Source organism: Anabrus simplex, chromosome 4, assembly GCF_040414725.1.
Source record: "Anabrus simplex isolate iqAnaSimp1 chromosome 4, ASM4041472v1, whole genome shotgun sequence".
Taxonomy (NCBI): domain Eukaryota; kingdom Metazoa; phylum Arthropoda; class Insecta; order Orthoptera; family Tettigoniidae; genus Anabrus; species Anabrus simplex.
The window spans coordinates 9,320,850-9,333,935 of NC_090268.1; the positions used below are offsets into that span (position 1 = coordinate 9,320,850).

At 41.8% G+C, this 13,086-nt stretch overlaps 1 protein-coding gene across 1 annotated transcript in view; it reads right to left on the reverse strand.

Annotated features, from left to right (window-relative positions):
- The window catches only part of LOC136872117 (uncharacterized), a 740,234-nt gene that overhangs the window by 242,880 nt on the left and 484,268 nt on the right, over nucleotides 1-13,086 (reverse strand). The window contains exons 9-10 of the mRNA XM_067145963.2: nucleotides 11,030-11,216; nucleotides 10,837-10,953 (exon numbers count right to left, since the gene is read on the reverse strand). Of these exons, the coding sequence (XP_067002064.2) occupies nucleotides 10,837-10,953; nucleotides 11,030-11,216 (304 nt within the window). The remainder of the gene's footprint in view (nucleotides 1-10,836; nucleotides 10,954-11,029; nucleotides 11,217-13,086) is intronic.

The window sequence follows — 13,086 nt, forward strand, 5'->3', positions numbered from 1 at the left end:
ACGGCGGTTGACGACCTTTGAAGTTCGGATGAGACTCGAACCTGGGAATTCCACCGAAATCCCATGAAGGGATTAGAGAAATGTGTGGACTTCGCACAGAATGTCAATGGAATCTGAGACGACACTTCTCTACCGTGCTGCACTAAAGACTGTTACACGACACTGTTCGAAAAATTCACAAGTTCCACAGTTAGTAGGGTTGGACGCGAACACTTCGAAGAAATTCAAATAAATTCACTATCACAATTTGTAACGAAAAGGAAAATTAGCACAGTTCAAAATATGAAAGTAATTATCGTCTGATACACTCGTCGACGAACTTGAAATTAATGAAGTAACACAATAATCTGGAACCTTCTATGGCTTTAATTTTCAGCCTTACGCAATGAAATGAACACCATTACTTTGGCACAGTCCAATGAAAAGAAATAAATTAAGTCACAAGGACACAGTCTAACGTAATGCTTAAACACGATAAAACGAATGTACAGTTCTATGAATGAAATGAATACAATCTTATGAAAAGAAATTACGTTCTTTCATGAAGGCACAGTCTTATTTGAGCACAGTCTTATGGCAAGAATGTAAGTTTTCACGAAGGCAGAGCCTTATTAAATAAGACGCACAGTCTTATGGAAAGAAATTAAGTTTTCACTGAGGCACAGTCTTTATGGAACGTGTTAAGCACAGTCTATCGGAAGGAAACTAACTTTTTTACTGAGGCACAGTCTTTATGGAACGCGTTAAGCACAGTCTATCGGAAAGAAAGTTTTCACTGAGGCACAGCCTTTAAGAAATGAGTTAAGCGCAGTCTGTCGAAAACCACAGTCTTGTGAGAAAAGTTCATGCGGAACAGCCCCGTAAAATAAATCAAGGTACAGTCTTTGCGAACTGAAATGAAATTCACAATTCACTTCGTAATTGTTTAAAATATCAATCATCTAAGCCCTTTCAGTTCGACACTTTATGAAACCAATGTGATCACTCTTGTATTACTGTTTGTACAAGTTAGCCACTACCAATAACTTGAGATAATTCGCCTCCTCCAATTTCACACGAAGTTCCCACTTCTAACACTTAGAAAATTTAACTGTATCACTCAGGTCCTGTCACCGGCACTCAGCCGGACAGAGTAAGGATCTCGAGTACAACTTCCACAGCTGGCCCGCACGACGTGGCAGACACACACAGAATGTTTCTTTTATACGCGTGGCTCGGATTGCGAAGTTTCAAGTAGAAGATTCTTCAGCCTTATTAACTCGGCTGTTGAAAGTTTGATCGGACATTCCATTTTATAGATAATGAAATGTCACTTGCCTTGACTGGTTCACCGTAGCGAGCGATCACATCCGCTGCTGGAGCGCTCAGCGGTCTAGACGGGAGTTTGTGCGAGTTGCGTAAGAAAATGTCGACAGGGCATTCCCGTTTAACCGATCGACTATAGACATAGCCAGTGATTTAGAGTAAGATAGGGACACGAGAGCACCTCAATCTCTGTAACGATAGTAGCATTGATATCGAAGGTAAGAGGCATATACACTATTGTATCGGAATATATGAATCTTGAGTCGGAGATGTTATGCAAATGTGCTTACGCGTTGATGTCTAATGCTTAGATTTGAATCCAAAAACTTAGAAAGCCTATGTAGATAGAATATTTGGGGACTAAAAGTACAAAAGTTTTCAAAATAAGTTTTGTTTGAAATCGGTTATTACATTTTATCGCGAGTTCGTTAGGCAGTTTCTGCACGGCGAGTTATTGAGCCATGTTGATTGATTTTTTGTTTAAAGTAGATGGCAGAAACTGAAATTTATATTCATGTGAAAGTTGGAAACTTGGGACTACATTCAAAACCGTTCGCGACGCGAGCAGGCCGCGTGCATATCTCGGTACATATTAAGATGGCAGTTACGTTAGCGGACCTACCTGCACGTATGGACTTGACTGGTATAGAAGCTGAGAAGCGTGAGCAGGAGCGAATGAATGAACTGACAGACAGGTTCAACTTGGCAGCGGTAAAAGCTGAAAAACGTGAATTAAAGCGTATGAGTGAACTTATCGATAGGATCGACGAACAATTTAAGCAAATGGTAGAAGGGAATGGGAAGCTTGAGAACAAAATAGATATCGTTCAGGAATATTGCAAGGAGGGAATGGAGAGATCTGGGAAAATGTTAGATGCTGTAGAAAGTAGAACGGAAGAACAGGTAGAAGTAATTAGGAAAACTGTTGAGGAATTAACAGGGAAAGTGACGGATGGAGCGGCAAGAACTGACAAGAGACTGGAAGAAGTTACAGTTAGCTTGGATGAGGATCGAACCGAGATCTGCGAAAATAGGAGCGCTATCGAACAGCCAGTAGTAGCTACGGAAGCAACGTTTGGAAATATATCGGGAGAAATAAGTACTCAGATTGCGGACCGAGGAGAAGCCGGAAATGAGAACGAAAGAAACGCAACGGGAAACCGAAGCGGAAATCAAAACGATGGAAGGAAAACTGAGACAGGAGGTTGACGAGATAAAGAAGATGATTTTGCAGACCGCGAGACGGCTAGAATAAAGAAGTAGGAGGGAGTATAGGGGTTTGGGCCGAGGCAAGCCATAAAATCGGAATAAACTACTAACTTTTGAGGCGTTATTAAGCAAAATACTAATTATGTGAGATAATTTGGACAATCAGCTGTCTACGCAACATATTTTTCTCTTTTCGGCACTAGTAATCCTTGGTGAATTATTGCATTCTGCTATTGGACCATGTATTTGCGGATTAGGGCCTGTAAACTGAGCTGAGACTGGAATTCAACACCTTTTGAAATATTGGATGACTAAACTTTGTATCTGGTGGACTTATCTTATTTTAATGCATGAGCGCTCTAAACTGTTAGCCTATTGGTCATCTATTCAGTCTAAACGTGGCAATTGTGACTTTTCGTCACATAGTATTCTTATAGTAGTGCCTCTACAGGGTATAATTGTATGGTGGACAGCTACACGGACTTCTACGCCATCCATGAGAGTACATAGCAACTACTGTGTGAGTTTTGGCGGTCTCTGCAAGAGCGTGTAGCGGTGTTACACTGTGTCGCGCCATGTGGCGAGGTGCGGAGTGTATCAATCGGCTGTTGGAACTGCGCGAGAAGTAGACGCTGATGGCCATGTCTAACGGCTGCGCTGCTACTAAAATAATTATGACTGAATCTGTCGGTATTGGGTAATTAATGAGGGTGTACCTCGCCAAGCAAGGAGGACAAAAATGTGTTTTAGAGTATATTAGTTACATTACAGTTTATTATGTAAAGTTTTTATTTTTTGTTACTTGTGAGTGCCGTAGTAATTAGGTGAGACACGAGGAGGTTACCTGGGCATAATTGGTCATCATGAATGTACGCCTTTATGATTTATTACTGTATAAAACTTTCTTGGTGTGTGTTACTGTATTCTACGTGTGTATTTATTGTAGTTGAAATTATGTCACTGTTTGGTAATGGCGTTCATACTTGAAGTGTGTGCTATGTATAACGGCGAAGTGCATTGTTTGCTCTAGGTAACCGTCAAAATTCTTCGTTACTTTTTTCTAAATTGTGTGTTTCCCTTTGGTTTATTCCTATTTCTGGTGTATCTGCGTGTGTTTTCCCTTAGTTTTGTTATACGAGTGCGGTTTTCATTGGTACATTTCAGATTCATTGCTGTTATTGCTGTGTTTATGTGGTGCACATTATCGTGCTTTCTTTGATGTTGTTATTCTCATATTGTTTTTTGTGCATCGCTTCGTGTGTTTCGGCCTCCTGTTACCCGTGTTCCAACCTAAGTACTACGTTTGCACTAAACACCACCCTTTTTAAAATATTATTAGTATTATTAGTATGGAATTTCGTAGATTTTATTATATGCTTGATACGTATAGTTAGGGATTAGGATTGTATATTTCTGCATTACTGCGGGTGGTTTTATTTCATTATTGCTTTGTGAGATGTGGATATCCACATTAATTTCAAAGATGTAGTTCCTGAATCATGTAAAGTTTCGGGTTTTAATTGAGGGTTTGGGCTCCCCTAGTGTGGAGCGATCGTTTCTCTGGCCTTATCTATTCTTCTGATTGTTATTTGCTTATCTTATCTCATCGTCGTGTGGCAGTTACGCAACTGAAATTATGCATTATTGTCTCGTCGGGATTTGCGTCCACCGGTGTGTGTGAATATAATTATGATTTGTTTGTGGTATTGAGGCAAGATCGTGTGTTTTCTTTCTTGTGGTTGTGTGTCCTACCTCATTATATTATTTATTTCGGCTTGTGTTTTTGTCAATTTCCATGCCCACTATGTTGGGTGATTTAATTCATAATTTATTTGTGTTGATATTATTTTAATTTCTGTGCGGTATGTTGTTGTGTGGGGTTTCATATTATTGGGATGCGTTGTTTGAGCTACGTTATTTTGGTTTTACGGGGAATGATCCTTCCACTAGGGAGTGTCGGAAGCCCTCTATTAAGTAATTTGTTGTTATTCTTATTAAAATGTTAATTTTGTTTAAGGATATTTACTAGTAACTTGTTAGGTTTTAAGCAATCCGGTGCACCAGGATTTTCTTTTAAAAAGGAGGAATGATTTTATTTTTAAGTATATGAATTTTATTTATACCTAAATTATTTATTCTACAAACTCTTGTGTATGCCATTTAGATTTTCATTCCTTCAAGTTCATTTTATTTACCAGGGGCTAAAGATTTCTTTTAGTTGATGACATGTAAAAATGATTTTTTAAGTATATATTTATTTTAAAATTTTAAATGTTGGTGTCATTTGGGTGTATTCCTTCGCAATTCCGTGATTCCCACCTCCAAGCTTATTTTATGGGTAGGGTCCTGCACTCTTCCTCGTTTCCTTGCTTCCTTATTGAGATTTGTGGTGTTATTTACTGTTTTGTTTCATTTGCTCCCTTTTTTAAAATTGTCTTGTGTGCTCACTTCCCCATGACGTTCTCTTCAGTACGTCATTCTTCATCATTGTTAAGGGGTGTTGCACTGTCGAGAAAGAAATTCAACATATGAAAAAATAGAGTTGTTGGGTTTGAGAACCAACAAGGAGAAGGTTAAAATAAAATGATCATTACAACAACAAAGTATTGATAGAGAGCACAGTCATCCAGTGAGCCGGAATTAATTAGTGAATTCCCCAGACCGCAGAGAGAAACTCAACATCGAATGTATAAGGAGGGGTGCCTGTTTATATTGTTCTCCGTGCGTCTGAAGATTAACCTTGCAAGTTCAGTGGTATGGATGACCGCACCCCATGAGCTTTCCTCGGAGAGATGGATGATCATTTGGTTGACTGCAGGATACCGCCGGAAAGGAGGGCACGGTCAGTGGAAAAGTTCTTATCAGTTTCAGCTCTTGAATGGATGATGGCTTTTCGCTATACGTTCAGAAATTACGAGGAAATTCAAGCAGCCTTCCTACGCAAATTCTGGGATGTTTCTGTTCAACAAAGGCTTCGCATGGAGCTTTATTCCAGAAAGTAATCAGACACGCGCCCAACAAAATTTTCACAATTCTTTGTATCACAAATAATTAAATTTAGTGATTTAGACATTCCGCCTTTCGAGAGCGAAATGATAGACGCTATTTCAAAGCAATTGCCAATCGAAGTGCAGAGGACGCTCATCGAAGCGAACGTCAAAACCCCTGCAGACGCTGATATGATGCTGAGGCATCTCAGACGTCGAGTCAAGGGCACCCTAGGATCAGATATGCAGAGGCGATCCATACGATTGGCTTGAGTGAGAACAATGGCTCACCACCTAAGATAAGGAAAGGCCATGAACAGCAGAGCTCAGGAACTCAAACCATGTCACGTGAAATTAGGACTAGTGAACAAGGACAACCACGGAATGGAAATTGGAATCAAAATAATAGGACAAGAAAGGAGAGGACCATGTTTCAGCTGGAACAGCGGCGAAGCTAGAGGACGAAATTATCCTAATGGAAACCATGGACGAGGTACAAGTATAGAGGGTTCGCAGGACAACGGCGACCATATCACCGTTGGGATGACAGAGAGCATAGGAACGGGAGAATAAGTCAAAATTATCGTACTGATTACCAGCAAAGAAACGTGGAATCCAAGCGATATGTTTCAGAGCCACGGGAAAAACAGCAGAGGGAAGCACATTGGAAGGAAGCGATACAAGGGAGCGCTGAAGAACAAGGTCACGGTGCAGAAAGCGAACAGTACCGTAATTACCGGCAGGCCTAGCAGAACCAGGGAATAAACCCTAATGCCGCAGACTTTGACGCGAGGGCTGGCGTAGCTAAAAACCCCAATTGTAGGAAGTGGAGGTAGCCAAAATTTGACAGGGGAGAATAATGGAGGTAATTGGATTGTGGGGTCAGTGTGCTGTTGGGTCATCCAACCGGAGGAATTACTGGAAGAAAATGTGAAATTAAACCAAAATTAAATCAGAAAACTACCGATGATTTATGTCAGAGTCGGAGAACTACGGGTTCAAACTCTAGTTGATACTGGTGCGACCATTAGCGTGGTGTCAACTGAGATCAAAAACGAAAGTACCAATTATTCCCATTTCAAGACTGACAGTTTGTGGAATAATACCCGACTAGACCACGATATGTAAAGAGCAAGCTTTATTGGACCTGGAAGTAGGGCATTCTATCGCGTCACATCCTTGCGTAATCCTGCACAAGATATTAGGCGCAGGTTTTCTAGGTAGTTATAATGCCTTAATTGATATGGAGTCTAACAATGTATCCTTCGGATGAATAATACTGATGAGAAATTGAAATTAAATCAGGCAGAGGTAGGTTTTAACGAGGAACAGATTTGAAATACAGCAGCGGACGGGGAAAGGAGACGATCGATTTCCCGGCGTACTGGCTGGGAAATTGTAAAGAATTACGAGAGGATTTTGAGATAATGATCACCAACCTGGAAGAAGATGACGAGGAAGCAAACTTTAACCAATTGTTGCCTGAGAAGATAGCCGAAGCCCCAGTAGACGATGAGACACGTGGAAAGCTACGGGAAATGTTAATTAAACACAGAACTGTTTTCGGTTTGAAACCCGGAAGGATCCCCATATATGAGTATAAGATTGTTGTGAATAATTGGTAACGATTCAAGCAAAGACCATACCCAATTCCAGAGAAGTTATTCCCCCACGTCAAGGAGAATATTGAGGCTATGGAGAAGAATGAAATAATTGTCACATCGCCCACACCGTTTCTTAATCCTATCCTCGCAGTGCCTAAAGCGAAAGGATCAATTACAGTTTGCTTAGATGTCGGTCAGTAAACAAACGCTTAGTCCCGCCGTATGAACAGGCTCCCGCTATCAAGGACATGTTGATGTAGTTCGGAGGGATGGGATTCTTTGGAACCGTGGAACTTACATCGTCATTCCATCACATCTCACTATATCCTGGATCGAGCATGTTAACAGGGTTGATATTGGATAACCAAACCTTTTCCACAGGCTTCCATTTGGTTTCGCTAGTTCGAGTTCTGCACTCATCAGAGCATTGGAAAAGAACCTCAGTCCAGCAGTTATAAAGAATTCACCTTGAGATATATTGATGACATAATTTTTGCTCTAAACAATAGAGGAACACCTAAAAATGGATTTACTTTTAGAGGATTTAAACAGGTGTAACTTCAAAATCAACTTGAAAAAATCTGACTTCTGTCAACGAAGTACTTTACTTCTGGGCCATGTAATTGACGGAACAGGGATTCGTCCAAATCCTTTGAAAATTTCTGCGATACAAAATTTCCCGCAGCCGAGTAGAATAAAGCATATTTCCCAATTCCTGGGATTATGCCAATTCTTCGCAGATCATTGTGTCTCTTACACGGACACCGTTGCACCTCTGCAAGACAGATACGGTGCAAAATAATCAACGTATAGCGACCATTTTGCCTCGAGGGGCCTAGCACTAGGAAGTTGCGCAGGGCCATCATCTTGCGCATTATTCCCTAGGCAATCTTCTTAAGTACTATGTGTACTGCATATTCTCCCCTGCACCAGAGTTCTCCATAAGAGCCCTGTATAGCCGCCATCTTGCACAGTAGCCCCTGTACCAGATCAGTCATTTTCTACCTACTAGGGTCCCAAGAAAAGATTGAATGTACTCCTAAACCCTTAAAAGGATAACTTGAACGATATAAGTTACCTTATGGTCTACGCTCCTGTTATTCGCGGCGTGAATGAGGTGAACTTCGTGCTATCATCACGTTTAGGAATCCATTGTGGCTGTTTGAACAGAGCAAGAACAACAGGGAAATGATCATCGTGTACATTCAAACGAAACAGGGGAACGAGCGTACGACTGCAAATACTAACGTCAATGTACGAAAAGTTGCCGTGGCCTACGCTTTAATGTATTGGTTCCCTTGTATTCAATATGCATCAGTCCAACTCACTTATTAACCGTTCAGACTCTCTTCCCCTTGAGCATGACAGTTCAGAGCCCCATAATGGGTGATGAGTTACCAAATCACCCATAATCACCCAATAGGAGTAATGGGGGATAGGATCAATTACGTCACTGCTTTTAAGAGGCTGGCCCGGTGGATAACAGGCCTAAGACACTGTTGCTATGACAGGTACTGCTTCCAGCTGGATTCTTAGTGGAAACTCTTCGCTGTACGTATCAGGGAACAAAGATACTAACGCCACGGGAAGCCCGGTGTACATATTCTCGTTCCGTTCAGTAAAGCCTGAAACTTCTCAAGACCTGGTCTGAGATTGGTTTCTTGAATAGACTGCACTCGCCGTGAATTTATTAAATAACCGGCCCAGCTCAGTAAGGTGCCTGATATAACCGTTACAATTCCACTGACACAGTGCCATAGTGTGCTCTAAGGAAAGGAGAGTGTTAGATAATAACCGGCGAGTCACTTTGAAACTAACACCAACATCAACATCTACATCCCACGAACCTACCTACTACGCTGGCGTAACAGGTGGAGAGATCATACTCCCAGGTGGCGGATAGGGGGTCCTAACCGGCTTGCCGGCGGACTTGAGCGAAATAAAATAGCACTCGCGCTCAAAACACATGGCGCCCTGTGGGTGGGGGGCGCATACGAAGAATACACCCACGGTATCCCCTGCCTGTCGTAGAAAGCAACTAAAAGGGGCCACCAAGTGATGACTTTAGAAGCTATTTTTATGCTACTTCCTTTACGTCGCACTGACAGAGATAGGTCTTACGGAGACGATGGGATAGGAAAGGGCTGAGACTGGGAAGGAAGCGGTCGTGGCCTTAATTAAGGTACAGCCCCAGCATTTCTCTGATATGAAAATGGGAAACCACGGAAAACCATCTTCAGGGCTGCCGACAGTGGGGTTCGAACCCACTACCTCCCGGATGCAAGCTTAGAGCGATTTTTGAACCATGAGACTATTTGTGATTAGTAGCATTTCGTGAGGAACACTATTGGATGACGTTTCTTGCGGTTAGTACCACCATGTGAGGAACACCACGCATGTGGGCGTAGCCTGTGATTAGTACTCTCGTGCGGATTCCACCATGGTGGACGAGGGCATGGGTTGGCGGGCATTCGCTGCGCGTGGATCGTAGACTTATGTCCATGTAATGCTGCACTGGAATTTGTCGGCTCCCGTGTGTTTAGATCATCCCGGTAATTTAGACGTTGTGAATTGGATCATTCATCTTAGATTCTAGACAGTGGATACATTATGAAACTTTTTTATTTCGGTTTACCTTGTATCATTAGACCTAGCTGTTAGGCCCCTTTAAACAACAAAACGATGTGGAGGAGGTGACCGAGGCCCACAACTCGACGAATTTTATTGGTGGTGAGGTTTCTTCCCACGAGTGAGGGGAGCGCTGGTGCTGATGCGGGACATGGTTCGCCTTTCGTAGTAGGAGTGAGAAATAACGTGATAAGGGTGTCCCTCTTCTCCAACGCTTTCCCTGTTTGAGAAGGGGAGGGACGTGCAGCACTCGCCGACCAGATGATGATGCTTATTGTTTAAAGGGACCAAGCATCTAGGTCATCGGTCTCTAATGGTACGAAAGTTGTGAGCCCCTGAGGTAGCTCTTTAGTTAGGTCTATACGAATAGAGCATAGCAGTCATCTTACATAGCAGCTCTTGTTCATTTCTGGAATATCGAACTGATAAAACTAATAGGTCATAAGTTAAAAGTTGTGAGACCCTGAGGCAGCCCTGTAGTTAGGTCTATACGAACAGAGCATAGCAGTCATCTTACATAGCAGCCCTTGCCTCAGTTCTCGAATATCAGACTGATAAAAGTAATACATGATAAGTTACAAGTTGTGAACCCCTGAGATAGCTCTCCATTTAGGTCTATACGAATAGGGCATTGCAGTTATCTTGCATAGTGGCCCTTGCCTTAGTTCTCGAATATGAGGCTGTTAAAACTAATAGGTCATAAGTTACAAGTAGTGAGCCCCTGAGGGACTCATTTAGTTGTGTCTGTACGAATAAAGTATAGCAGCCATCTTGCAAATCAGTCCTTTTCAGTCGGCTCTTACGACAGGCAGGGGATACCGTGCGTGTATTCTTCGTCTGCGTCCATCACCCACAGCGGGTAATTGCAGTTTAATTATTCATGTATTATTTATTATACACATGTTGTATTCTACGTGCGTTTATTAGGAAGCGTTCCGGTAATAACTGCGGATTTTTGCCGCACCCAATGGCTAACTTTTAGTAGCAGTATTTCTTGGCGGAAACATTTTTTCCCGCACTTTCGTAGGTTCGACTTAGCCTACGGCTGGGCTGGAACTTATTAATGATAGATTTGTACACGAAATAACAAGGAGTAGCTGTACCTGCCACTAGGGTCCAGAGCGTGTTTTGTTACTGGGCTGCAGAGTCGTTTTCTTGGCTTCACATTTTCCTCGGCCAGTCCATCGTACATCTCGACAACAGACTGGCAGGAGGGTGCTCTGTTAGAAGGAGATACGACTAATATTAATAATCATTCCCTATGTAAGAATATTCTTATTCCCAGCACTCACTCACCTTAACCGGTAGTTGAAGAGGGACACGTGGATGATATCGGTCCGTCGTCCGATGAAGGCGATGCTGCAGGATGGACTCCAGGATCCTCCTCTAGTGTCGAAATGGCCAGATCTCGTCTCAGTACCAGTGAAAGTGACATCACACCCTGGTCGTGGGGTAAGTTGCCGAGGTGCACTAGTTCCATCCACTGAAAGCAAGGACTAAACTACAGGGTCGTTTGGAGAGAAGGAAACGGAAATAAGGAATGCGAGTACTGAGGAGACATGAGTGACCAGCTTCAGTAATTGCCAAACTACCTGGTCATTGGATGCTGTTATCAAAATAAAGAGCATCTGAGGGGAGATGGCGTATTGATATAAGAATAGTTCTTGAAGTTTTAGGAATGAGGGAAAGATCTGCCGAAACGTCTCAGACTACGTACCTGCAGTCCTTTTATATTACCAACGAAGAACCACGATACCCACGCTTGCCTTTTAGCAGACTCTTACAGCAGCTCGGGAAGATATTGTGGATGCTTTCTATTGCTTATTCAATCAATCAATCAATCAATCAATCAATCAATCAATCAATCAATCAATCAATCAATCAATCAATCAATCAATCAATCAATCAATCAATCAATCAATCAATCAATCAATCAATCAATCAATCAATCAATCAATCAATCAATCAATCAATCAATCAATCAATCAATCAATCAATCAATCAATCAATCAATCAATCAATCAATCAATCAATCAATCAATCAATCAATCAATCAATCAATCAATCAATCAATCAATCAATCAATCAATCAATCAATCAATCAATCAATCAATCAATCAATCAATCAATCAATCAATCAATCAATCAATCAATCAATCAATCACTCACTGATATGCATTCAGAGCGGTCGCTCAGGTGGCAGGTTCCCTATCTCTTGCTTCCTAGCCTTTTCTTAAATGGTTTTAAAAAGAAATTGTAAATTTATTGAACACCTCCCTTGGTAAGTTGTTCGAATCCCCAACTCCCCTTCCTATAAACAAATATTTGCCCCAATTTGTCCTCTTGAATTCCAACTTTACCTTCATATTGTGATCTTTCGTACTTTTAAAGACATCACTCAAACTTATTCGTCTACTAATGTCATTTCCTGCCATCTCTCCGCTGACAGCTCGGAACATACCACTTAGTCGAGCACCTCGTCTTCTTTCTCCCAAGTCTTCCCAGCCGGAACTTTGTCACATTTTTGTAATGATACTCTTTTGTCGGAAATCACCCAGAACAAATCGAGCTGCTTTTCTTTAGATTTTTTCCAGTTCATGAATCAAGTAATCCTGGTGAGGGTCACGTACACTGGAACCATACTCTAGTTGGGATCTTACCAGATAATTATACCCTCCGTTTACATCCTTACTACACCCCCTAAACACCCTGATAACCATGCGCAGAAATCTGTACCCTTTATTTACAACCCATTATCTGATCACCCTAATGAAGATCTTTCCTTATATTAACACCTAGGTATTTACAATTATCCCCTTTCACCCCATCAACGCAGTAATTAAAGCAGGGAGGATTTTTCCTATTTGTGAAACTCACAACGTGAATTTTAACCCCGTTTGTTATCATACCACTGCCTGCTGTCCATCTCACAAAATTATCGAGGTCATTTTGCAGTTGCTCACAATCTTGTAACTTATTTAATACTCTATACAGAGTAACATCATCCGCAAAAAGCCTTATCTCTGATTCCACCACTTTACTCATATCATCTATATATATACACACTGACTGACAGAGCAAATGCAACACCAAGAAGGAGTGGTTCGAAAGGGATGAAAGTTGGGGAAAAAAACAGAGACGGCACGGACGAATAATTGATGTTTATTTCAAACCGATATGCAGGTTACACAATGCGCACGGCATCGACTCAGTAGGATGTAGGACCACAGCGAGCGGCGATGCACGCAGAAACACGTCGAGGTACAGAGTCAATAAGAGTGCGGATGGTGTCCTGAGGGATGGTTCTCCATTCTCTGTCAACCATTTGCCACAGTTGGTCGTCCGTACGAGGC